The sequence below is a fragment of the Rhinopithecus bieti genome, unplaced genomic scaffold (genome assembly GCF_001698545.2).
Source record: "Rhinopithecus bieti isolate Rb0 unplaced genomic scaffold, ASM169854v2 scaffold_44368, whole genome shotgun sequence".
Taxonomy (NCBI): Eukaryota; Metazoa; Chordata; class Mammalia; order Primates; family Cercopithecidae; genus Rhinopithecus; species Rhinopithecus bieti.
The window spans coordinates 813,813-839,293 of record NW_016817889.1 but is presented as its reverse complement, the minus strand read 5'-3'; the positions used below and the strand labels follow the sequence as shown (position 1 = coordinate 839,293).

At 48.9% G+C, this 25,481-nt stretch overlaps 1 protein-coding gene across 4 annotated transcripts in view; it reads left to right on the top strand.

Annotated features, from left to right (window-relative positions):
• REEP1 (receptor accessory protein 1) overlaps positions 1 to 25,481 on the top strand; it is a 127,673-nt gene that overhangs the window by 95,552 nt on the left and 6,640 nt on the right. Inside the window, exons 5-8 of one of the 4 annotated variants that reach the window (XM_017856311.1) lie at positions 6,474 to 6,623; positions 13,406 to 13,583; positions 18,856 to 18,891; positions 22,935 to 23,135. In XM_017856311.1, coding sequence (XP_017711800.1) covers positions 6,474 to 6,623; positions 13,406 to 13,583; positions 18,856 to 18,891; positions 22,935 to 23,092 — 522 coding nt within the window. In that variant the 3' untranslated portion in view covers positions 23,093 to 23,135. Of the gene's footprint in view, positions 1 to 6,473; positions 6,624 to 13,405; positions 13,584 to 17,102; positions 17,364 to 18,855; positions 18,892 to 22,934; positions 23,136 to 25,481 lie in introns of those variants that run through there. The other 3 variants (XM_017856313.1, XM_017856312.1, XM_017856314.1) reach the window with 3 other exon arrangements.

Below are 25,481 nucleotides of genomic sequence, written 5' to 3'. Positions count from 1 at the left end.
TTGTCTCATAACTCGAAAAATAATGTTTTAGTTCCCCCTGGAAATCTCGTCTCCAGAACATTTCCAGTAGTACCAATACTATTACTATAGTCCACCTATTGAAGAAAGCTGCTCTAAGTAAAACCAGCATTCTGTAAATTAGGGATTCTTCTCTTGCAGTTTGTTTTCAGAGTTGTGTTTGTGTGTATACGGTTCCATCCTCCACCATCCCCAAATCTGGTATTGTAAGCTTCTTGAGATGAGGGGCTCTGGCTTCTTTTCCTTCGCTTCTTGCTTAGAAAATAAACAAAAACCGAACAATGCTTTGTTGTTTAGTGCTTTGCACTCATAGCTATTCATTAAACCTTGTTGATTGATTTGAAGTATATACTTTTTTGATTCCTCCAAACCTGCCCTGTCTAATATGGTAGCCGCTTGCCACATGTAGCTGTTTAAATTTAAATTAATTAAATTGAGTATAGCGGCTGGGCACAATGGCTCATGCCCGTAATCGCAGCACTTTGGGAGGCCAAAGCAGGTGGATCACGAGGTCAGGAGATTGAGACCATCCTGGCTAACATGGTGAAACCCCGTCTCTACTAAAATACAAAAAATTAGCCAGGCATGGTGGCGGGCGCCTGTAGTCCCAGCTACTCAGGAGGCTGAGGCAGGAGAATGGCGTGAACCAGGGAGGCGGAGCTTGCAGTGAGCCAAAATCATGCCACTGCGCTCCAGCCTGGGCGACGGAGTCAGACTCTGTCTAAAAAAAAAAATTGAGTATATGTTGGGGACCAACCTCAACACCACCCATAGGGTACCTGAAGTCTGGTGGCCACAAAGGAATGAGAAGAGACAGGTTAAAAGTTCATAAAGGTAGGAGCCAGGAGGCCAGTTGCAAAATGGAGGCTGCAAAAGGCCCAGAGTTCTGGTATCCACACTATTTATTGAATACAATCACTTAGATCTAAGAAGCAGATATTCAGGGCAAAACAGTGAAAAGGAGACAGTACATCATAGCCATAATCTATAGCAATAGCGGTTTAAATGAATCTCCTTTGTGCTCAAACAGCATATCTTTAACTTATCAGAGAGTAGCTAGTGGGAGCAGGCTTAACTAGGAGTCTGCACATCTGTCCACATCCCAGTGTTTCAAAGGAGTGTCTTTTTCCTTGAACACAGTGTTTACAGATAAGAGAGCAGGTCTCGCTCTGAGCATGGGAACATGATGGCAATTAGGAGGCTTTCCTCCTCAGAGGCCTCCTGTGGCTTTCCACAACTTACTGTCCCATATTTTTATGGCCAGTTTATACAGGCACCCCACAAGCCCTTTTCCCAGCAGTATACCTAAAATTGAATTCTTCAGTTGTACTAGCCCCCCACCCCGTTTTTTTATTTTGTTTTGTTTTTTGTTTTGTTTTGTTTTGTTTTGTTTTGAGATGGCATCTCACTCTGTTGCCCAGGCTGGAGTGGAGTGGCATGATCTCAGCTCACTGCACCCTCTGCCTCCCAGGTTCAAGCAGTTCTCCCTGCCTCAGCCTCCAGAGTAGCTGGGATTACAGGTGCCTGCCCCCATGCCTGGCTAATTTTTGTATTTTTTAGTAGAGACGGGGTTTTGCCATATTGGCGAGACTTGTCTTGAACCCCTGACCTCAGGTGATCTGTCGGCCTCAGCCTCCCAAAGTGCTGGGATAACAGGCATGAGCCACCATACCTGGCCGTACTAGCCCCATTTCAAGTCCTCATTCGCCAGTGTGGCTGATAGCACATTTCCATCATTGAAGAAAGTTATTTTGGACAGCACTGCCCCAAGCCCTCTGTTAACCCTCCAGGGTTCTCCTTTGCCTCTTTTTCACCCCTTTGCCCATAGTTGCTCTGGCTTCAACAGGACACCCACCCCTCTTTACCTACTCAGCTCCTTGAGGCCTCTGTATATAAGGTTCACCAGGAAAATAGAGAGCTGGAAACAGCCTATAGCAGCACCCATGCTGTAGCTCTTATTTCTTCTTCCTCTTCACTGGTCTGGCCCTGCTTTCACACCATGACCTCTGCTTTCCTGACTTGCCCTCTAAAACTCAGGCACTTGGCCTGCAATTATAGTCAGTGGCCAACAGGGGATAACCAAGCCTTGGTTATAGCCCTTAGCATCTGAACAGCCAGGAACAATCCACTGAGAGTTAAATCACTTTGTTTTTCCACTTAAAAAAAGAAAATTCCCACTCACTTTTCCTTAAAAGAAAAGAAGCTCCACAAAACAGTTCAGCACAATAGAAAAGAAAAAAAAAAGCCTTATCTTTTATCCATCAGTGCTCTATCTAAATGTCTAGCTTGAATAAAATACTGCTTTTAAATCACCATGAAACTTTATTTTTGGAATCAAAAGCTCATTTGAGGAATTTCATAAGCCCAGTGATTTGGGGTTTCTCACCTGACTGGAGTCAGTTGCCTTGCCTTTGTTTGCTTTCTAGCAAAAAAAACTACCTGTTTACAATTAGTCAGAGGGCAGGCATTGATTTTCTTTTTATAAAACTTCCCTGTCTCAGCTCATACTTAGGAGGTATTTCCAAGGACGGAGAAGAGATGTTGTCCCCTACCCAGATCCATATGTTTCACCTCTCTGGCTTTAGTCTCTACCATCTGTTGAATCAAAGAGGGTAAGGATTCCAGAAAGCCCGTGTTTGTCTCTTCAACCCTCAGAGAAGCATTTCCTGGCCACTGTGCTAGCTCACATCAAGTTAGCCTTCTTTCTTCGTTTTTTAGCCAAGTACGATGTGACATGAAATTAATATTTAGAATTCACCACGGCAACCATTTTTAAACACCAAGATTATCTAAACTGTTACGGACAAACTGCTGAAAAAGTTTGGAAGTATTCCCTACCCATCCAGTCTCCCAAATATTAGTCAACTCGTACCCAAGTTTCACTCTCAAAAAGTGTCGAAGCAGAACCAAGCAAGACTTTTTATCAGTGTGCTGGATTCCTGTTCTCCCAGTGTTTCTACCTGGAATGTTACCTCACCTCACACGGCTCCATGAATAGTGAAGTGGATTCAAATGAATGAAACACCCACATCACACTCAGCTGAGGAGGAAGGGCCAGGAATTCACATGGAGTTGGTGGTCCGACATTACTTACCTGCTCTGTTTTGTGACTACCTGTGGAGACTGTGCAACCTGATGCCTCAAGGGTCCAAGAGGAAAGAGGGAAGCCTGCCTGCCTGACCTCACAGGGCCCGGTGGAACCTAGAGGTCTGAGGAAACTGAGGATCATGCGTGAGCAGGAAGGGCTGTCTCTTGGCTGTGGTGACATGGCACTTCCTCGTTCTTCTCTCTGATTCCCCTCTCGTGTTTGCCTCCTCCCTCCTTTCCTCACTCCTCAGTGTTAGATGAATTTCTCTGGGCCCCACCTTTCTCTCCTCTCTCTCCCAGCACCATCTCATCCTGTCCCTCACCTTCAACTATCACCTGATGCACCTGGTTCCCAGATGGGCTTCTCTGCTTCAATCCAAGTGTTCCTGGTTCTCTGCTGAACATCTCCCTTGTTTCTTTCGTACTTTAGTCGACAGTTCCATAACTCCAAATCTGCCCTTCCATGTGTCCCACCATTCTGATGATAATGAAATCACCATCCTGTCAGGCACCCAAGCTCCAAATCTCTGTCACCTTTGATGCCCCACCTTCCCCCCACTTACTCTTCAAGTCCTAACTATTGGACATCCCTTCTCTGCTTTTGGGCCTTCCTCCACACCCTTCCTTCTAGCTTGGACTGTTGCAGTAGCTACCCAAATGGTCAACTGCTCCTCTCCCTACTGTTTAAGGCCTGTGCAGTCCGACCCTGATCCTAGCCTTCCAGTCTTGTCTCTCCTTACTTCTCTGGCTCTTGTGACACTGCATTCACAGCACTGCCTTCTGTACTGTTCTGGAAATAGCAACTCTGAGTGCTACTTCCAGAATTTTCTCTTTCTTGCTTCTGCTCATGTTGGTGCTTCATCTGCCTCTGTTTCTACCTCTTTGAAATCCTCCCCACCCTTTCAGGTTAATGCCATCTCCTCCATGAAGCCTCCTCTGGTCCCAGGTAGAACTGGCCTCTCACTCCTGGGTCCTCTGCACCACTGTTGTCATTTATATTTGTGTTTTACCTGCATCTCCATAGGTGCTCGTTAAATGTTAAAGGAATGAAAGACTGTTGTGCATATTTTTAGCTGCCATGACCAACAGAGCAATACTTAGCATTGATGATATCCAAAGTTGGGCTTTGGAGATAAGCAGGCCAGGTTTAAAAGTCTCAGCTCCCTACTTACTGCTGCACCTCTCTGAACCTCGCTTCTTTACCTGCAAACAGGGATGATCATAGTACCTGCCACAGGAGTTATGAGGCAGTGTAAAGACTTCACAGGATGCAGAGCTCATAATAAATGTTTAATAAAGGTTGTCTGTTATTTGCTCATATGTCAGTTTGATCTCAGGCTGATTATGATCTTCTCTTTCTTCACTGTTGAACAGAATAAAACAAAGAAGTCGGGCCCTGGCGTTGGGACGTTATTTACAAGGCAGGCTCTTCTGCACAGGAGGCTGACTTTCCTGCCTTATCCTGGTCCACCTCGCATGTGCTCTGTCTTCCTGCGCAAGTCACACTCCCCTGAACTCAGGGTTCCCCACTGTTATGGGCCTGACTTTTCATAGGGGTGCTTCTTCCTCCTCCTCCACCCTGAGGTATGTGGGCCCCTGAGGGGCAGCTTATGACACATGAGCACCTGTCACCCGCCAAGACAGGAGGAAGGTCAAATGTGGGCTGCTGGAGCAGCTGGAACCCTTACTTCAGGGAGGAAACCAAGCAGGAGTCTGAGTGACTTGCCCAAGGCCGTGCAGCTGTTGGTTGTTGAGCCGTGATCAGCACCAGGGTCTCTAGTTCCTCCAGTGCCCTTGCATCACTCCAAGCACCCCCCACCCCAACACACACACCCTAAACTGACACTTCCTGGCCATTTTGTGCTTGGATTACACTACCAGGTCCTGGTGGCTGAGTACCTGAGAGGTGATTGTCCCTCACTGAGGATTTGAGAGTCTCTCACACCCCAGGTACTGCTCTTCGGATGATTGATCAGCTCTCTGTTGGCCTTGTGGCAAGGCTGGGGAACACTTAATGCAGGGTGAAAGAATGAGGATCACAAGTAGGTGTCACCATAAGTCACGGTTTCTGTAAAGCTCGATCACGTGCCATAGCATGGGCATGTTTGCACACCAGTATAATTAGAGCTCACTTTGCACCAGCAGCTGGGCGGATTTGTCCTGTGGGTTCCCCCTTCCCACGCTTTGTCCTTCCTCCCTTCTCATTGTCCCTTTCCAGCAGGGCCTTTGCCTCTGAAGGAGGAAGCATGGACGAAGCAAAGCTTCCAGCTGAGACTTCCATGGGCAAGGCCAGGGGCAGCAGCTGTGTGTAGAGGGTCTCTCCTGGTGGCCCTGACTCCCCATCACCGGGCAAGGGCCTGGCTCAGATAGCCAGGCTTGGTCTGGCTATAAAGACCCGACTCACCGGAGCACAGTCATTGGTCAGCACAGGCCTGTCTCACCTCCTGGGCTCCCGCTTCTCACCTCCCATCCAGCCTGCTCCGAACCAGAAGCACCAAGCCCACCTCCTCCTTCACCATTTAGTGCTTGTTCTTGCATGCTGTCTCTCCTTAAGGGCACTTCCCAGAGAGGAGACTAGAAAATACAGTCTGTATTCCAGACAACCACGTGCCTGCTGCAAAGTGAGAGAAAAGGGGAGAACAGGTACTGGGGGCAAGTTCTTGCTGTGTGCCACATGGCATATCTAGGATGTTCTCATCATTCTGACATCCCGCCTCCTTCACGCTGCTCACCTCTCAGAAACTTTCAGTGGAGTGCTCAGTTTATTGTCAAAAACCAAGTGTAGGCAGCTGAAGCTCAGTTCTCCCAGGCTGGTCTCCTTTTACTCACTAGCACCAAAGCCTCTTCTCCCCCGGTGGATTCACCCACCATTTCCCAGATGTACCTTGGGTTTTCATCCACTCTCATGCCCTGGCCCAAAGCACTTCCCCGCCAGCACGCACCTTCCCCCACCCGCTTCCGAGGATGCAGCCCTCACCTCACTCCTCTCTTGGGTTTCACCCCTTGTATGACAGGATGAGGCCTCTGTGCATGCTCAGCCACGGTGAAGGTGCTGTCCCCTGCCCTGGACTCTTCCACGTTTGGTCATCTTTGTCACTTGCGCCCTTGTATACACTTTTGTGTCTTGATGCCCCAGCTAGACTGTGAGCTCCATGGGAGCAGGGACCATACCATCCTCATCTTTGTTCCTCTGCGGTGCTTCACACAGAGCTTTGTGAACACTCCAGCAGCGTCTATTGCCAGTGAGTGAATAAACGGGTGAGCGAGCGAGGGAGTGATGGGAGGAAAGAGGTGAGGACATGTCTCCCTTCAACCCCGTTTTGTTGCCTTGGTGCCCATGGCTTTTTTCTCCTTTTCCCCTTTATCAGGTGGCTCGACTCTTTCATTTTATCTTCTCTTTGGACCTGAGAGAAGGGCAGGTAACCCTGTTGAGAGGTGTGACTAACTCCAAACTGATCCAGTCGGGCAGCGAGGCCAGGCCGCCGGCTCTGCTCACCAGCACGTGGTCTGGATCAGAGGCAGGTGTCCCCGCTGCCTCAGCACCTGCGTGTGCGTGTGTGTTAATCCATGTGGGGCACACGGAGCCGGGCCCCGCTTCATCGTCTTTCCAGAGACTCTTATGGTGTGAATTTGGTAGCATCTAACATGTGATTAACTTACTTGGGCTTTTTTTCCTTTGTTTAATGCCTGGAGAATGGATTGAATTTGATGATGGATGCTATTGCAGTAGAAATTATCCTTCTCTGTTTGGTTTGTTAATCCCATTTCACGTCACAAACAAGGGCCTGGTCCTCATGCAGCATGTCATTGGGAGCCTGCTTGGCTTGGATGTGGTGCATGTATGGCTGTGGAGGCTCACTCCATCAGTGAGGCGGGCACCCTGTGGAGTTTGGAAGGAATTACTAACCCCTTCTGAATTACCGGTGGGAAATGCGGTTGTGCTGGTGGCTTTGTTATCAATTTCCTGACTCACTAAAACCCTTTGTCTTTATTGTTGTCCTCAGTAGCAGGCATTAGATATTGTGTCAAGTGAGATGGGCTAAACTTTGTGCTTTGCTGGAGCCTTCCCCTGTGACTTGGTGTGTCCCTCTGGAAAAGAGGACCTCATTAAGGGCTCAAAACTCATTCAGTTTCTGGAGATACCGTGAACTCCTTCTTAGTTCTGTGTTGCTGTTATTGCTGTTTTCATTACTCCTATGTCTTTTTTTTTTTTTTTTTTTTTTTTTTTTTTTTTTTTTTTTTTTTGGTCTAGATGGCATTGGTCTGCATCATGCACACTGTATATTCACAAAATGAGGTCCTCAGGGTGACCTTGAGTGAGTGCTGTTGGTGTTACCGAAAATTAAATTGTACTGATTTTTTAAAGGTAATGCATGTTCTTGGTGCAGAATTCTAAAAGGACAAAAGAGAGTGTCCAGTGAAGAGTAAGTCTTACTCTTACCCCGCCTTCCACTGGCATGGTTTTTTACAAAGAAACCACGTAGTCTTTCTGCAGGCATTTCCGCTATTCAGATACATCCCTGGCCATGAACAAGGTATAAGTGGACCCCCATCTCCTTAGCACACAAAACTGCAAAGACCTCACTTGGGGGTGGATTGAAGTGGCCACTCTCAGTGGTGATAAATACTAACACATATTCCTTCTTTTTCTACCTGGTCTCCATCTTCACCTACCCAAGTCCTCCACCCACCCAAGTTCAAGTGCAGTCTCCTCTGGTACGCCTTGCCTCTCCAATGTGTGCCCTCTGCCCTGTGCACCCACAGCCCTCTGACACTTCTTATACACTCCTCACAGACACATCTCAAGGCTTGTTCAGCAGGAGGCTCTTTCAGGTCTGGGACCCTGGCTGATGCGTCAGGCTGAGGTGGGGATCTTCCACTGTCACTCTTCACCCAGGCGGTAGGCAGCTCCATAAATGATCATACGTTCATTCATGCAACTCCTTAACCCCTAATGTGTATCAAATAGAGTGGCAGGTGCCAAGGCTGCAACAGTGAATAAAACAGACAACAGCAATACTTAAATATCATTGTGTGGAGTACAAGAGAGAAGTACAGCTCAAAAGCTGCAGTGACAGCATATTACAGAGAACTGGGATGAGTAGAGAAAGCTGCTCTGAGAAGTGCAACCGTGTTTCATTGAATCTAAAATGCTGTGGTTTCTGAGACACATCATTATCTTATGTTCCACTAAGAAAGATAATATTGCCAATTAAATTAGGACACAGTGTTTTTTCACTTAGAATGTTTATTTATTTATTTATTTATTTATTATTACTATTTTTGAGACGGAGTTTTGCTCTTGTTGCCCAGGCTGGAGTGCAATGGCATGATCTCGGCTCACCACAACCTCCGCTTCCCGGGTTCAAGCGATTCTCCTGCCTCAGCCTCCCGAGTAGCTGGGATTACAGGCATGCACCACCATGCCTGGCTAATTTTGTATTTTTAGTAGAGATGGAGTTTCTCCCTGTTGGTCAGGCTGGTCTCAAACTCCTGACCTCAGTTGATCCACTCGCCTCAGCCTTCCAAAGTGCTGGGACTACAGGCATGAGCCACTGTGCCCAGCCAGAATGTTTATTTCATCTTATTAAAAAGACTTTTAGACATCTTCTTTTGTCACTTTTATAAATACATTAAAAAGAACACAGCTGGGCATGGTGGCTCACGCCTGTAATCCCAGCACTTTGGGAGGCCGAGGTGAGTGGATCACCTGAGGGTCAGGAGTTCGAGTCCAGCCTGGCCAACATGGTGAAACCCCGTCTCTACTAAAATTACAAAAATTAGCCAGGCGTGGTGGTGGGTGCCTGTAATCCCAGCTACTCAGGCGGCTGAGACAGGAGAATCATTTGAACCTGGGAGGCAGAGGTTGCAGTGAGCCGAAATGGTGCCATTGCACTCCAGCCTGGCTCACAAGAGCGAAACTCCATCTCAAAAAAAAAGAAAGAAAGAAAGAAAAAGGAACACATTAGCACGATAAGTGGTTAAGATCTCTCTAACCTCACTTTTTCACTTTCGGAGTCTCCTGAATCACTTTTCAACTTGTATGTCAGTATCCGACCATGCCATATCTTTCTCTGTTCCTTCCAGTGTGTTGGGTGATGTTGAGCTTTTGTTTCTGGGATTTTCATTCATGCCAGTTTTGAAGCTGCCACTTTCTTGATCATACCAGAAGGTGTCAGTGAGATATGTGTTAGACAACTGAGATTCATATTCCTTTCTCAAGCAATTCTTAAATGGTTTGTTAAACACTCAGGGGCTTCAGTTGTCCAGTTATGCCAGGGAGAATAACAACCAAGTATATCTATGTGTAGGCATTGACAGTGATGTCAGGGCAGCAGCAATTGTAAGATTCAGAGACAAAAAATATGTCTTGAAATTGATAAAAATCATTTTCAAGAAGTCTAGGAGTAGGTGGGTGCTATCATTATTATTCTGGTGACTTAGTGATGTCTTTTTAAATTTTAAAAATAGAGACGGAGTCTACCTATGTTGCCCGGGCTGGTCTTGAACTCCTGGGCTCCAGCAATTCTCCCGCCTTATCCTCCAAAGTGCTGGAACTGCAGGCATGCGCCACCAGATGGGCCTTCTCAGAGCTTTTAGTATGATAATGTGGCTCATGGAATTATGGAAAATATGGTATTAACGCTTTCCAGATTTAGAAAATCCAAATTTATTTCCCCAAAGTAGGGAACCCAATTTTGTAGAATACCAATGAACAACTTGTGGTTCTTCCCAGAAGACAATAGTCTAGAATAACAAAGATTCTACAGAGCACAGCTGAACTGACAGTATGGAATGGGGTTTGTGGAAAGTGAATAGGAATGAGATTTTGTGTAGAGACTGAGAAGGGCTGAAAGGTTTACAAATGAGAGAGGCATATTGATTTTTTTTTTTTTTTTGACATGAAGTTTTTGCTCTTGTTGCCCAGGCTGGAGTGCAATGGCGCGATCTTGGCTCACTGCGACCTCCGCCTCCCGGGTTCAAGAGATTCTCCTGCCTCAGCCTCCTGAGTAGCTGAGATTACAGGCGTGCACCACCACACCTGGCTAATTTTGTATTTTTAGTAGAGACAGGGTTTCACCATGTTGGTCAGACTGGTCTTAAACTCCTGGCCTGAAGTGATCCACCCACCTTGGCCTCCCAAAGTGCTGGGATTACAGGCGTGAGACACTGTACCCGGTCAGGCATATTGATTTTAACCATCTCAGAGTGTTTTGATGGGCAAGGACTAATTTGTTTTTAAGAGTCTTGTATCTATGCCACTATAATTTCCTCTGACACAGGCCTAGGTTGATACTGAGCTATTATTATCTCCCTCTCTTTCCCAACCTCTGCCACTGCCAGTGTGATATTGGAGCTAGACTGGCTGGCTTCTGGGAGTGGAATGGAGCACTTTGCTAAAATGAAGGTGTGCAATGCCTGCTGTTACTTTCTCTCACATATGTTGCCAAGTGACAATGAGCGAGAACTGGCAAACTGTTGAGGGAATTCGTCCCTGGCCGTTTATTTGGGCCTGGGGTCCCAAATAAATGAAGCTCAGGAAGTGACCTTTTCCACCTCTGCTTTCAATAGCAACCTTTGTGTCTTAGGCAGCTTTCACTAGCTTTCAATAGCAACCTTTGTGTCTTAGGCAGTAGCCGCAGCATCAACATCATTATCATCATAGTTGACATTATTAAAGACTAAATATGCAATGGGCCATGTGATGGGTATCTTAAGGATGTAATCTCATTGAATCCGCACCAGCAGCTGGCCATTTGGATGCTCTTCTGCAAATGAAGGTCTTGAGGCGGTGAGAGGTTAAGATCACTCAGCTGTTGAATGATAGGGCTGGAATTTGAATCCAGGCCTGACTCAGGAACTACTGTTCTCAATCTTCACTTTCTGTAGCTTCTGTTAGGGCACTTCTGTGTTGTATCTGTATATTTGTCGTTTTACATTTTCTCAGAAATCAAAGTGTACTTTTGGTGTTTCATGTTAACACCTAGCACCATGTTCTTGCCCATAAAAAGTTCTTGGTAATTGTTGAACAAGTAAAGTAAATGAAGAAATGAGAGGATGAATGAGTGAGTCAGTGAATAGTTGGCTTGAACACTAACCTGAGTTACTCACTTATAATTAGCAGAATATTTTCTCACTCATTTCAGAGTCAAGTTTGGTTCCTTAGTCATCAAATTTCTTCTAAATTCTAGATGCCGCCTAGAATGTTTCTGAGTAAAATAATCATGGATCATTGGCTGTTATATTTGAAGGGGTTATATAATGGGTGTCTGGCTGGTCCAGCCTACGTTGGCAAAGACCACCCAGCTGTTCCTGCCAAGGACGTGAGGCCTTGGACCCTTGCCCACCATCACTCTAGAGCAGTGTCGGAGGCAACCAGGGTGATGTCTGTCTTTTTTCATGTAATAGCCTCCAAATACTTCTTGGCCTGGATTTACAATTCTAATTGTATTTATTTGATTATTTAAATAGTTTTCTTTGTGCTATTGTTGTTGGTTTCCTGGCAACATGGTTTTTATATCTTTGGTAGGTTGGGAACAGATCTGGTTCATATTTTAGTGCATCTTGGTTTTAGTCTGGCACTTCTTTCTTTCTTTTTATTTTTTTGAGACAGGGCCTCACTCTGTTGCCCAGACTAGAGTGCAGTGGTATGATCCCGGCTCACTGCAGGCTCTACCTCTTGGGCTCAGGCTGTCCTCCCACCTCAGTGTCCTGAGTAGCTAGAACTACAGACATATACCACTATGCCCAGCTAGGTTTTTAAATTTTTTGTAGATACATGGTCTCACTACATTGCCCAGGCTGGTCTCGAACTCCTGGACTCAAGCAATCCTCCTGCCTCAGCCTCCCAAAGTACTGGGATTACAGGCATGAGCCACCAGGCCTGGTCTCTCCTGGCATTTCTTTTAAACCTGCCTGCAAGCCCCTTTTGTTTCCCCCTCCCCTTTAATGAACTCATTTTGCGTTTGCTCCTTGATCCCATCTGGATCTTTCACTTCAGCGAATTGCTGTGCTTTGTTGGTTCATTTTCATTATTTTTATATTAAGTAAAATGAAAAAATCTTCCAAACCCTTCTCTCACCCGTGAAAACCTCTTACTCAACTGTTTTGGCCCTTGCTTGTTTCATCATTCCCACCAACAGCCCTCTTGTCAGCGGCTTGAATTGATTTTGTGCTGATTTGTTGGTTCTGTTATGTCTGTTGTGCAGTATTGTCCTCAAGTCACCCGGATCTCTGGGAGCACTCTTTCCTTCATTGTCCAAGTGGCATAGAATACCTCTCCCATGCCACTGTCATGCCATGCACCCGAGGGAAGCCTGCATACCCTCCAGGCTTTCTTCTTTCTGAAGATGTCTGAGTTCATTCATTTGCCTGGTAGTTACTTGCCTCTCACTTCGTGCTCCAAATTTCCCCAGACTCTTCCCACTCTCAGGTTTCTGTAGCCTCTCTCTGCAGCCCCTGAGGCACACTTAAAGCAATGCCACCATCCCTGAGCCTTCACTGTGATCATTTTCACTCTGACACATTCTCTCATCCAGACAGTGAGGAGCTGCTCTTTCCTAAGTAAAATGCATTGATCTTGCTTTCTAAACAAAAGAACAATTCCCCTCCAAGATTCTCTGTCTCCCTCAGAATGTGAAATGGTGACAGTCAGCAGGGGTTTTTTAAATCATTTTTTTCCTTCCTGATTCATTACCTTTTGGGTATTTTATGAAGCTGAAATGCACCAGCAGAAGTAAGTGTGCCTTGCAGACAGTGATATGCTATACAAATAAAAGAAATTTCTGTTGTCAAACATTTAGAAAACTATTGTCTGTATTTTGTGTCCTTTGAAAATAGTAAGAACTAAGGACATTGAATATTAGGTTTTGATTGCCTGACCAGATTCTCATGTACTGAGAAAAACGTAGATACATGTGGATTTTTATTTATGCAAAGCAAGAGAAGCAGCAGGTGGCCTGGAGGGAGTAGGAGCTGCAGGCAGTAGTCACGCTCTTGGCCCTGGGTCTGTCTGAGGCTCCTGATCAGGATCATCATCGTATCATCGTGGGAGTGTCTGAGGGTAGGGAGGGAGCCTGGAGCCAAAGGAGCAATTGCTGAGCCCCAGAGGAGCCCCTGGAAAATTCCGGGATTTGACCCTCTCTGTGTTTCCAGCAGCAGTGTCTGGGCACCTGCGCCTCAGAGTTGATCCAGGTCTTGATTTCCGCCTTGCTGACCATCAGAGCTCCCTCTTGGCCTTTGTCGAGTCTGACCTGTGGAGCAGGACCTCTGACGTGTGCCCTTCCTGTGTTGTATCCAGGGACAGGGTGCCTTATCAGAGAGACTGCGGAGCTTCAGCATGCAGGACCTCACCACCATCAGGGGAGACGGCGCCCCTGCTCCCTCGGGCCCCCCACCACCGGGGCCTGGGCGGGCCAGCAGCAAACACGGCCAGCCTAAGATGTCCAGGAGTGCTTCGGAGAGCGCTAGCAGCTCAGGTAGGTGTTACTTTACTTCCCCTCTTTCCCACTCCTTGGGCCCCGCTTTCCTTAAGAGAGGCCCAGTCCGCAGTGTGGCATGCAGACTGGCCCTGGCCCCATGGACCTGCCACCAACAGAGGTGTCCATCAGATCATGCCAGGTCAGCCAAGGGGTGGAGCACCCCTCAGGCCAGGCCAGGAAACCGGCCTGGTGACTCTGATCAGGGACAGGGCTAGGTCACCTGCACCAGAGGGTCCCCCTTCCTCCATATGATTGTCTGGGGAATTGGGGGTAGTTGGGGGATAGTGCCTAGGCAAAGCCTGGAGGCAGCAGGCACAACTGGACCTGGGCCCCAGAAGCCTTCTGTGTTGTCTTCTCAGACTCCGGGGAAGCGTACCTATTGACACCTGAACGTTGTCTTCTTACCCGGGCTTACTGCTCTCACGGGCCCTCTTCCCTGCCTGAATATTGCCTGTCCTCTCTCTCATTCTGCTGTCTCCTTCTCATCTCTGACCTCTCATGTACCTCACACCATCCCCAGCCTCTGCATACCAAGGGCCATGCTAGCTCTGAGTTCTGGTTCCTGTGGTGACCGGGACCTTACAGTAACCACACCTCTGCCTCCAATGTCTGACTCTGGTGTCACACGCCCATCGTGGGATTGCCGGTATTGGGACTGACCTGGGGACCACGTTAAACATGCAAAGTCCTGGGCCCATCCACAGAGGCTTCACTAGGTCTGGGGTGAGACCCAGAAGTGTGATTTCATTGAGATGCAGTCACGTTTGGGAACCCCCTGGCATCGGATCCACCAGCGTGGGTTTCAGGCTCATGGAGGGTGGGGACACAGGCTAGGGACACACAATTTCCCAGGCTGCTCCTTGGGAGGATACCAGGGGCCTTGGCTCTCAGGGGCTGAGCACAGCAGCTGCCCAGGACTGATGGTGGGAGCGTGCAGGACGGTTCTGGATCACCTCTTCTGCCTCCCTGTGGTGAGAGGGGTGGGAATCTATGTCCACAACGTTATGTCTGGTGGCTGCCTGGCCCTTAAATCTACAAATGGAGATGTCTGGCCACCTGTGACTGACTGTGTGCTATAAGGTGCAGCCTGCAGAGGACACCTTGGCCATAAGCCCCATGTCCTGACAGACCCCATCTGATGCTTGGGGGTCTTAGCCATCGACAGGAAGGCATGAGGCCTGTGGCTGCCTGGGAATGGCGACTCATGCTCAGAGCCAAGTGCAGCTCAGGGCTCTGTCCATTTCCTCCCTCTCAGCAGTGTCCCCTTGGCCCTTTGCAGGTCTTAAGACTGTGGCTTTTCTGTTGGGAGATGTTTTCACCCTGTCACTGCTGGAAGCAGGAGAGGGTTGGGGAGGTGGAGTCTCGGCTGTGGGGGTGATGGCCACCTCAGGGAGGGGTTACCCCCTGAGGGACCCCCCCCCACCCTGCCGCAGGAATGGAATCCCAAAAGGCCAGGCAGGAAATGACCTCAGGGATCTTTCAGTTAAATCCAATGATTTTACGGGTGAAGAGACAGAGGTCCAGGGAAGGGGACTGTGCAGAGTCACCCACGCTGGGCTGCAGTAGGGTGTGGCCTCCTGACTCCGGGGCCAGTGCCCTTGGTCACTCACTCATCAGCCATCCAGGATTTGTCAAGCATCTACAGCTTCTGATCTGCTGGACACTGCCCCAGAAATAGGGATACAAAACAGAGTTAGGTCTCATCTCCACACTGTGTCAGCTCATCATCTACCAAGCCTCAGATGAAAGCTGCCCCTTAGATGGAAAAGGGACCTCAATTCAGTGAAACCCAGAGGGCAGAGAGCAAGAGCCAATGGGGTGAAGTTCCAAGGGGGTAGCCACTTGCTTGCTGCATGACCCAGGCAAGCTGTTTACCCTCTCTGCACCCCAGATTACTTATCTACACAAGGAATGACACCCCTTTGTAGGGGTACTGTGAGGCTTCAAGTGAAACAAACTATGTAAAAGTGTTTATGGTCATGCCTGGCACCAGTGCATGGTGGCTGTTATCACTGTTCTTTTTTGTAATTTGTCTCGCCTGAGAAGGCACATGGTTATGCTGAGCATCCAGGAGCAAAATGGGCCATCTTGGGAGGTAGATCCCAAGGAGATCCCTGACATTGGAAGTACACAAGCCAAAGCTGGATGGTCAGGTTCAAGGGAGGGATTCCTGATTTGGCTAGGAAGCGGGCCTAGGTGGCCCTGGCATCCCTTTGCCTCTAAGAGTCTGTGTTGCCATTTTAGAGGTGAGCCCAGTGGAGGAAGCAGGCTCAGAGAGGTTGTGCAATGGGCTGAGGCCCCCAGGCCCAGAATCCAGGCCTCCTGCCTAGACCTCCCCTGGTGAATTATTCAAGGCAGCCACAGAACTGGGAATGCAAGAAGCTGGCAGGGTCTGCAGGGAGATAGGAGTGTCTTCTGGGCCTGGAGCATCTTCCCAGCCCAGCACCAGGTAGAAAAGCTACCTGGTGAGATGACTGCTTTGGCACTGGCTCTGCCACTCTCCATGAGCAGAGGGGATGACATCCCCTGCCATTCCCCAGGGAGGCAGTGGGGAGTGTTCCGGCTGTCCTGGGCTGAGAGGACCAGCTGTGCTGCATCATGCCCCAGCCCTCCCCACTGCTGGCCCCCTTGGCCTCAGCACCTGTGACCACAGGGGGCAAAAAGGAAAGGTGCAACCCAGTAAGGAGGCCAGGAACAGTGTGGTACTCTTTCCAGCTGTTCTGGAGCCTAAAATAAAAGCCATCTCAAAAAGGAAGACAGGAGCCAGGCGGGCGCAGTGGTTGACGCCTGTAATCCCAGCACTTTGGGAGGCTAAGGCGAGTGGATCACTAGAGGTCGGGAGTTCAAGACCAGCCTTACCAACATGGAGAAACCCCGTCTCTACTAAAAATACAAAATCGGCCAGGCGTGGTGGCGCATGCCCGTAATCCCAGCCATTCATGGAGTAGCTGAGGCAGGAGAATTGCTTGAACCTGGGATGCAGAGGTTGCAGTGAGCTGAGATTGCGCCATTGCACTCCAGTCTGGGCAACAAGAGCAAAACTCCGTCTCAAAAAAAAAAAAGGAAGACAGGTGAAAGATGGCCTGGGGCCTGGTTATAGGGCAGAATTGCCTGGGTCAGAGGCTCTTCGGCTATCATACCCTCAAGTAAGGTCAACATGCCTTGGAGGAAGTCTGGCAGAGGAAGCCCATTTATACTGGGCTGGTGTAGCCTTCCCAGCTCAGCCCCCAGTGTGGGCCTCGGATGCCAGGCCACATCAGGTAGCAGAAAGGGCCCCAGAAGAGGGGAAGACTCTAGACTTCATCCTGGCTGGGTGATGCCGGGCCTGTGCAGACACAGCAAATGCAGCACAGCAAGGCACGCTCGTTCCTGCTGAGCTTCAATTCAGCCTCAGGACGTCTCTCAGAACAACCCGGGCAGGCGCTACCATAGGATTTGACCTTGGCACAGAGGACAGACCTGATTCCCTTAGGCTTTCTTCTTTGTAAAACAAAACGCCCAATAATCCCTATTCAGCTTATGTCTTAGGGTTGTGAGGAGAGGAAACCAGAGAATTTGCAAACCCTGGACAGGTGGCAGGAGTTGAAGACAACCTGGAGAGAGGTGGGAGCTGCGCCTCGTGGAATTCTCTGCAGCCTCTGGAAGCAACAGATTAAATGTGCACACAATGGAACTTGAAAGCATGATGCCAGCTGAAGAAAAGTGCAGAACAGAATGAGATTTTATCTAACAATTTATGTAAAATAAAAAGCTACGCCTATCATGCAAAGTAACAATACAGAGTTTATATGAAGAACATGTTCAAACAAAAAGTTGCACATTAAAATATTAGAAGTGACACTCCTTGAGGAGGAAGGAGAATGTGAGTGAGATGTGGGAATAAAAGTCATGTAAAGGCACATAATAAAGGGTTGTCAGGCACAATGGCTCCCACCTGTAATCCCAGCACTTTGGGAGGCCAAGGCAGGCGGATCACCTGAGGTTGAGAGTTCGAGACCAGCCTGACCAACATAGAGAAACCATATCTCTACTAAAAATGCAAAATTAGCCAGGCATGGAGGTGGGCACCTGTAATCCCAGCTATTCAGGAGGCTGAGGCAGGAGAATCGCTTGAACCTGGGAGGCAGAGGTTGCAGTGAGCTGAGATCACGCCATTGCACTCCAGCCTGGTCAACAAGAGTGAAACTCTGTCTCATTAAAAAAAAAAAAAAAAAAAAAAATGAGGGGGATCCCATGAACCAGTATGGACCATTTGCTGTGAGCCGAGAAGGGATATCCATGCGACCTCTTGCATCTTGAGAAAAGGAAGGAAGATGCACACAAACAAGGAAGAGAGGAAGGGGCACAAAGACTGTCCCTGCACGGTCACTCAGTGCTGCAAGCTCCTGGCAGGCAGACAAGGGTTCTGTGCTTCCCTCTGTAAATGCCTACCCAACATACCCACCACATGCCTGGCACACAGAGACCTCTGCATGTGCTCTGAGGACACAGGGTCTAGGCATTGGAAAAGGGGAAGGAGAGTTCTTTCCTGCTGCTTTCAGCACCCAGAATGGGGCTGGGCAGTGTACTTGGCCTGACCTCTCTCTTGCCTGGAGTTTTCCTCTTTGCTTAAAGGGTCAGGGCAGGCAGGGATTGACAGGGCCCTCCCTGCAGAATGAACTGGGAGGTGTGTAGTCAGATACCATATGCTGAATGCCTAGCACTGGACACCAGGAAGTGTACAAGAAATGTTGAAAGAATGACCCTGCCCTTCCATGGACTTGGAGTCATTCTGTGAGCATGTATTTAGTGAGCACCTACTCTATGCCAAGGCCCAGATGTGCACCAAGACCAATGGCGTGTACAAGGCAGCAGCCAGTTAGGCCTTTGCAAATGCCCAGATATGAAGCACTTTGGAGTTCAGAGGTAAGTCTGAGGAGGTTTCCTGGAGGACATTCTGAACTGGAAAGCGAAAAGAGGAGGCTCTGGGCAGGGGTGCTTGGAGTTATTTCCCAGAGGGAACTTTGACTGTTGCCTGCCTTGCCTAGGGCTGCAGGGTGCAAGAACTGACTTGTGTGCCAGGTGAGGGTATCTTCTGCACCTGAGTGGAAACTGAATCTGAGATGACTCTTTCCCCACTTTGGTGTCTCTACAGAGACCCACATTCCTGGGATCCCTATATTGTACACACTGGGGTCCCCACACCTCTCCGAGGCCTCCCTGTTTGCCCGGGGCTGGTTCCTGTCCAGTGGGGGATGTCACTGATGGTGCCCCCACCCCATTCCCACAGTGTGTACCTGCTGCTCCACCTGCAGGACCTGGAAAGGTGAGTAAGCAGACAGCCTCTCTGCAGTGTGCTGGACTCTCACTCGGGAAGAGCTTCTAACCAGGAGTGGGCACCTGATCTTGGGGCTCCCTTTCAGCTGCATGGTCATAGGGAGGGGTCAGGAGGTTAACCCTTTATAACAGCAAACACAGTAGCTTACAGTTTCTGTAGGCTAGAAATCTGGGAGCAGCTTAACTGGGTGGTTCTGGCTCAGGGTCTCTCAAAAGGCTGCAGTCAAGATGTCAGCCCGGGCTGAGTCATCAGAGGGCTTGACAAAACTGGAGGGTCCACTTTCAAGATGGCTGTTGACTGGAGGCTCCTTACCTCATGGGCCTCTCCGAGGCTGCTTAAGAGTCCTTACAACATGGCAGTTGGCCTGGCCTAGAGTGAGCCATTCAAGAGAGAGAGGGCAGGCAGGAAGCCAGGGTACCTTTTTTGTCCTAGGTTTTGAAGTCACACTCATCACTTCTGCCTTATTCTATTTGTTGGAAGCATGTCATTAAGCCCAGTCCACATTCAAGGGGAGGAGAATTAATCTCCACCTCTTGAAGGGAGGAGCATCAAAGAATGTGTGGAGATATCTTAAAACCACCACAGGGTCACTGGGTGCGGTAGCTCATGCCTGTAATCCCAGAACTTGGGAGGCAGAAGTGGGAGGATTTCTTGAGCCCAGGAGTTCGAGATCAACCTGGGCAACATAGCAAGAATGAATCTCTACAATTAAAAAAAAAAAAAAAAAAAGACCAGGCGCGGTGGTGTGCACCTGTAGTCCCAACTACTCGAGAGGCTGAAGCAGGAGAATTGCTTGAGCCTGGGAAGTCAAGGTTGCAATGAGCCATGATCGTGCCATTGCACTCAAGCTGGGTGACACAGCAAGACCCCATCTCAAAAAAAAAAAAGCCACAACAGGGTCATACTTCTTTGTGCTCCAGGTAAGGACACAGGAACTTCAGAGGACTAAGGTCCTCTGAAATGATGAAGTCCTGAAGTTCCAGGGGTTTCTGGTCCTAGGGCAGCTAAGGGAGCCCTGGTCCTGCTTTGCCACTTACTAGCTGTGCAACGTTGCATGAATCTCCTAACTGCTGTGAGCTTCAGTTCCTCCTCTTAAAACGGAGATGAGATCCTGCTTCCTGGCATCACTGTGCTGTTGTGAAAATGGCTGTGAAAGGGCCATAATAATCCTGGGAAGGATGATGATGATGGTGATGATGGTGGTGATGGTGATGATGGTGGTGATGGTGATGGTGGTGGTGGTGATGGTGATGGTGGTGGTGGTGATAGCCTGGAGCAGCCAGGAGACCCCCGGGAGAGTGGAAGTCTCCCAGTTCTGGACAGGGACTCCTGCTGCTGCCTTCCCAGTGTGTGAGTGATGGCTTGTTGGAGCCACAGCCACCTGGTGGTTGCCGTGACCTGCTTCTCCAGTTGCCTAACCTTAACTAGATACATTAGGGACTAGTGAGGGTGCTGGACTAATCCAGCGCCCCTTTCATGCTGCCTGGCTCCCCATGGAGAAGCTGCCTTAGACTCAGAAGGCAACAGGGGCCATGCCTGGCCTGCAGCCTGCTGGCTACTGTCAAGGGAGGAAGGAAGGCACGCAAGGTGCCTAATATAGCTTTTGCTCCAGCCCTGGTGCCGCGAAGACATGACATGCCCCTCCCACATCGGCAGTGAGCAAGACAGGAAACTGCATTATGTGACGTGTCCTGTTTTCCCTGCATTGCTTTATTTTTAAGGCTCTCAGTGCTCAGCTTTTTAAGTCCTTTATAGAAGAGTTGTGGATTAGGCCAGGCACGGTGGCTCACGCCTGTAATCCCAGCCCTTTGGGAGGCCGAGGTGGGTGGATCACCTGAGGTTGGGAGTTTGAGACCAGCCTGACCAACATGGAGAAACCCTGTCTCTACTAAAAATATAAAATTAGCAAGACGAGGTGGTGCATGCCTGTAATCCCAGCTACTCGAGAGGTTGAGGCAGGACAATCGCTTGAACCCTGGAGGCCGAGGTTGCGGTGAGCTGATAGGGCACCATTGCACTCCAGCCTGGGCAACAAGAGCGAAACTCCATAAAAAAAAAAAGCTGGGGATTTTGGAGGCCGTAAGGCCAAACTGAGCTGACAGACGAGTCTGAACAGGGCTGCAGGTGGAGACAAGTGTCCTGGCCCAGCTCTGACTCTAACCCTGTGTCCCTGGGGGGCCTCCTGGTCCAAGTTGGAAATGAAGGGGCTGCGTTCAGCTGTTTCTAGCACTGGGCACTAGACGCTGGCCTGGTGGACACACTAGTTCATGGGAAATGACCCTGTGGTGCCAGTGGCTCCAGGCAACTGCAGGGATTTCTGTCTTTTCACACTGTAGTTTTGAGTCTGCAAATTCTGTGAGCAATTCCAAAAGCCTCTAATTCTGGGAGACTGGCACTTGGTCGGGGAGAGTGGCTGTCCTCTCCTCCATTCTTCCCCTGGCACTGCTCTGCGCTGCTCTCAGAAGCCCTTTCCTGCCATGACACTTGGTGGTTTCATGATCAGACAGAGCGTTTCCAGTGCATTTCAATAGAGCTGTGGTTGATTGTAGGAACTAAATAGTTCTGGAAGGCTGCACATGCATAAGAGTGTGTCCAGGATTCAGTGTCCAAGTTCTGGTTCCTCATCCCCGAGCAAGTTGGGAGCTGCTGGGATGGGGGTTGCTGGACAGTGGGAAGCAGGTGAGGCCTGGTGGTGGCCTCAAGACCTGGAAGCCGTTGCCCCAGCCCTTCCTTTCTTTGGCCTTTGCCTCTCCAAGGGCCTCTTAATACCTGTGTCCTGGCTCTCAGGTCTGCATGTGAGGAACCCTTTGATGATTGGCCTACACCATTCCCTCTGAGGCCTTGGGAAAACCCCTGCACTCTTCAGGCCTCGGTCTCCCCCTCCATTAGGTGTCCCTTGGTCCTCCCAACTCTGACAGTCTACTGGGTTGTGCAGTGGTGGCAGATGGTGTTGTGGGAGGTCTGTCTTGCACCTGGGGCTATAGGCTGACTCTCAAGTGGTAAGAGGATTTCACAGGTGTCGGGGACACTTTTCTCCTGGTCCCCTGAAATGTCACAGGGGGCGCTCACTTAGACCAAAGCCTGGGAAGATTCAAATTACTTCTGGGGTCATGCAGAGCCCCAGGATCCCTTAGCAGACAGGAACATTTTCTAGGAGCTGTAAATTCAGGTCTTAATTCATGATGGGGGTAGGGGAAAGGAGGCCTTTCAGAGGCTGCTAAGTGCCTTTTAGGGCAGTGACAGAGTTTGGAGGCCCCAGAGGGCAGCAGCCTCTATTCTAAGCTGCACATCTCAGATGCCAGAACATTCTCTTCCCATCTTTGCTGTGTTCCTGCCCCATTTGTCAGCTGATTCCCTATTGTTTTCTGCATGTCTTTGTCTCTCTTTTTCTGTGTGTCTATTATTATCTCTCTCTCTCCTTTTTTCTCTGCCTACCTCTATGTAATATAGAGCTGAACTCTGGATTACTGCCTGTGTGGTTAGTCATAGAGGTGCCCCTCCCTGCTTTTTAAAATCAAGCATGTAGGACATAATTTTTAAAAGCCGTCATCCTTTTTGTCCTCTGAGAGAGAGAGAGAGAATTGCATTTTGAGTGTGGCCTCTGGGCAGTGTCCTGATTACAGCAGGAGGAGTTGCCTGAGGTTTAGAGCATGGGAAGTAAGTGAGCATGTGTGTGTTTACATGTGTGCATGTGAGTGTGCATGTGTGTGTGAATGGTCATGTGTGCATGGTGCACACATGTGTGAGTTTCAGTGCCACAGACCCTTCTCTAACGGAATGTTCTTTTCTCTCTCCTCGGTGCTGTTGGGGACGCGGATGTAAGTGTTCCAGACAGGCGTGCTCTTCTGCAGACATTTGCTGCCTTCCATTAATGCTCCCACTAATGTGTGCTGTGTGGAATGTTTTTGCTAACCTAGGGGAGGTTCTACTGCACTCTAGGGGTGGGGCGGCCCTAGGCCCAGTGCAGGCTACATAGGCCTTTAAAGGGCTGAGAGGCTCTGCCAGTTTCTCCCTCCCTACCTTCCCCACAGAGAGAAGAGGTGGAGCCTGCAGCCCTGGCTGCTGTAACCCTGCTGACACATTTGCTAATACAGAAACATCAGCCAAGGCCACACACCCATTCCCCTGCTATGGAAGACAGCAGAGACCCTGCCCTTTCCTAGAAGCACCCCAGCTTTGGGCATCATAGTGGCAGCTCTGCAGGCTCAAGGCCGTGGCCACCATCACCTGAGGTTTGCAAGTTGTTATGGCCATGAACTTGGGTGGGAGACCCTCCTCCCATACACGTTGTCTCTGGGAGCCAATTAGAGTCCTAAGATATGGATAGCAATACTCTTTCAGGCCTGTTGCCAGGGGTAAGGACCTGTTGGGTCACCAATCTTTAGATCTTCAGGGACAAGAACATGGAGGAGGCAGAGCATGGGATTTTCTACCCAGCTACTCACTCTCATGCTCCTCCTGGTGCCTTTCTTTTGGGACTGTGTTCTGTGGGGTTCATTTCTCCATGTATATTCCTTCCTGATATAAAAAGGAGTTAGGTCTACTTGTGGAAATATATCTAAAGTAGCAAATAAAAGTAAGAAAATTGAAGCATGGGGAAAAGGGAGTGGGCAAGTAAGATGGAATCAGTGGGGAGAAGAACATTTTAAATGCATGCCATCAAGGTGTAGACTGTTGAGACACCTGGCTTCCTTGAAACCACTGCAAAGAGGGAAATACAATTAGTTAAGAGATTCATGTCCACTGTGCAACAGCCAGCCAGAGGCGTGGAAGCTTGTCTTATTTAGAATATTTATTCTCACTGGTTCTGAGAGGAAGGCAAATATTACAAACAACTCTTAGCAGAAATGCTCAGCGGACACAGTGACTGGGAGAGGTCTTCTCTTTTTAGGAGGTTCTCTCTGTAGCTTCTTCCTGAGGCTACTTCTGGCTCCCTTACTACCCACACTGACCTTTTTTGCTCCCAGCCTCTGCTGAGCTGAGTACTTGTTTCTAACCCTGCTTGGATATCTGGGTTGTCCTTGAACCATCACTCCTACTGGGCTGGAGGATCATTTCTTTTCTACCCTGCAATCCTTGCAGTGGAGAACATGCACAAAGCCTGAGATTATAGTGATGATGGTGATTTTGGTAATGTGTGAGTTCATTGCTCAGCCTCAGTGAATCCAGACTGGATGACTGGCCTGGGTTGTTAGATGCCTGAGGATCTCACGGTGACTTTGGGTCACCTTCTGACACCCACAGCTATCAGTACAGGGAAAGCCCTGGACCTGGATGTGGAGGTTACAGCATATGCAGAGGCACAGACTCGAAATGGTACCTACCCCACTTCCACGTCATGGAGTTTGCTGCGGGGGTGGAGCTGGCCAGGCTGCTTCTGCAGTTTTTGCCTTGGTCTGAGGGCTTTTGGTCTTCTTTCCCTCCTGCCAGGCAGGAGGTATCTGTGTCCAGAAGGAATTTCCTGGTTTGGTTAATGGGAGTATCAAGCTTTGACTTGGGACAAGAGCTGAGCTCTACTGAGATGACTTCAGGATTCTACTTAGTTTAGTTGATGAGTGGCCACTGTGTGCCTAGCCCTGGGTCAGGTGCTTAGAGGGACTGAGGGAGGATCAGCCATGGCCCCCCAACCTCAGGATGCCTTCTGTTGGCTAAGGCAATGAGACTGACATGAGGACCAGGGCACCCAACACAAGCTGTGTGGCACAGCCTCCAAGCACTGTCGGGTCTCAGAGTGGGGAGGCCAGGGAGGGTCAGAGTATTCAGCAAGGGCTCCCTGGAGTCACTGGTCTTTGTGCTCAACAGGATGCAGCTGATTAGGACAGAGGAAGGGAACAGAAGACAAACTAAACCCAGAGTAAATAAGCTGAGGGAAGTGCAGAGTAGAAATAAATAATAATAATAATAATAATAATAATAATAATAAAATCAAAGGAACATCAATGATCTCAGGACTTTACTTACTAAGGCCCAGCCTGAACCAATCACACCCCAGCCTAAAATTCAGCTTTCGGTGCTGTGCTGCCTCCTGCTGGCTGTTGGGGAGCACAGCAGTAGTAGCTGGTAAAGCTGCCCAAGATGAGGGTTCAGTTGTGTTTTACTCCACGCCTGGTGGTGGAATAGTCTAGCAAGTCCACTGTTGATGGAGAGAGAGCACATTTGGTGGCCGAATATGTTCTTAGGAGCAGGGTGTCCCAGGAAGAGCTCTAGTTTCTATTTGGAGGCCTCATGGTGATTGGACCAGATGGCTTGAGATCTCCTTAGTTCTGCATTCTGTGATTATAGGTAAAAACAATAGATGAAGCATAGAAAGATGTGTGTGTATATCAGATAGCTGGGTAGGGGCAGAAGATATTTTACATCTCAGCTAGCTAAGACAGATGACATGGAGTATGTATTAGCATTTAACATTTAAGAAATACTGTGGGTTCAATGAGATGAATTAATTCTGAAGCTTTTCCTACAGATGTATTCAAGGCAGACTAAACCAGGAATCTTGCTTTTTTTTTTTTTCTGTCAGATTCTCCTTCCTTAGGTTTCCCTGCTTCTCTAGGACTGGGCCTTTGGGAAAAAAAAAACAA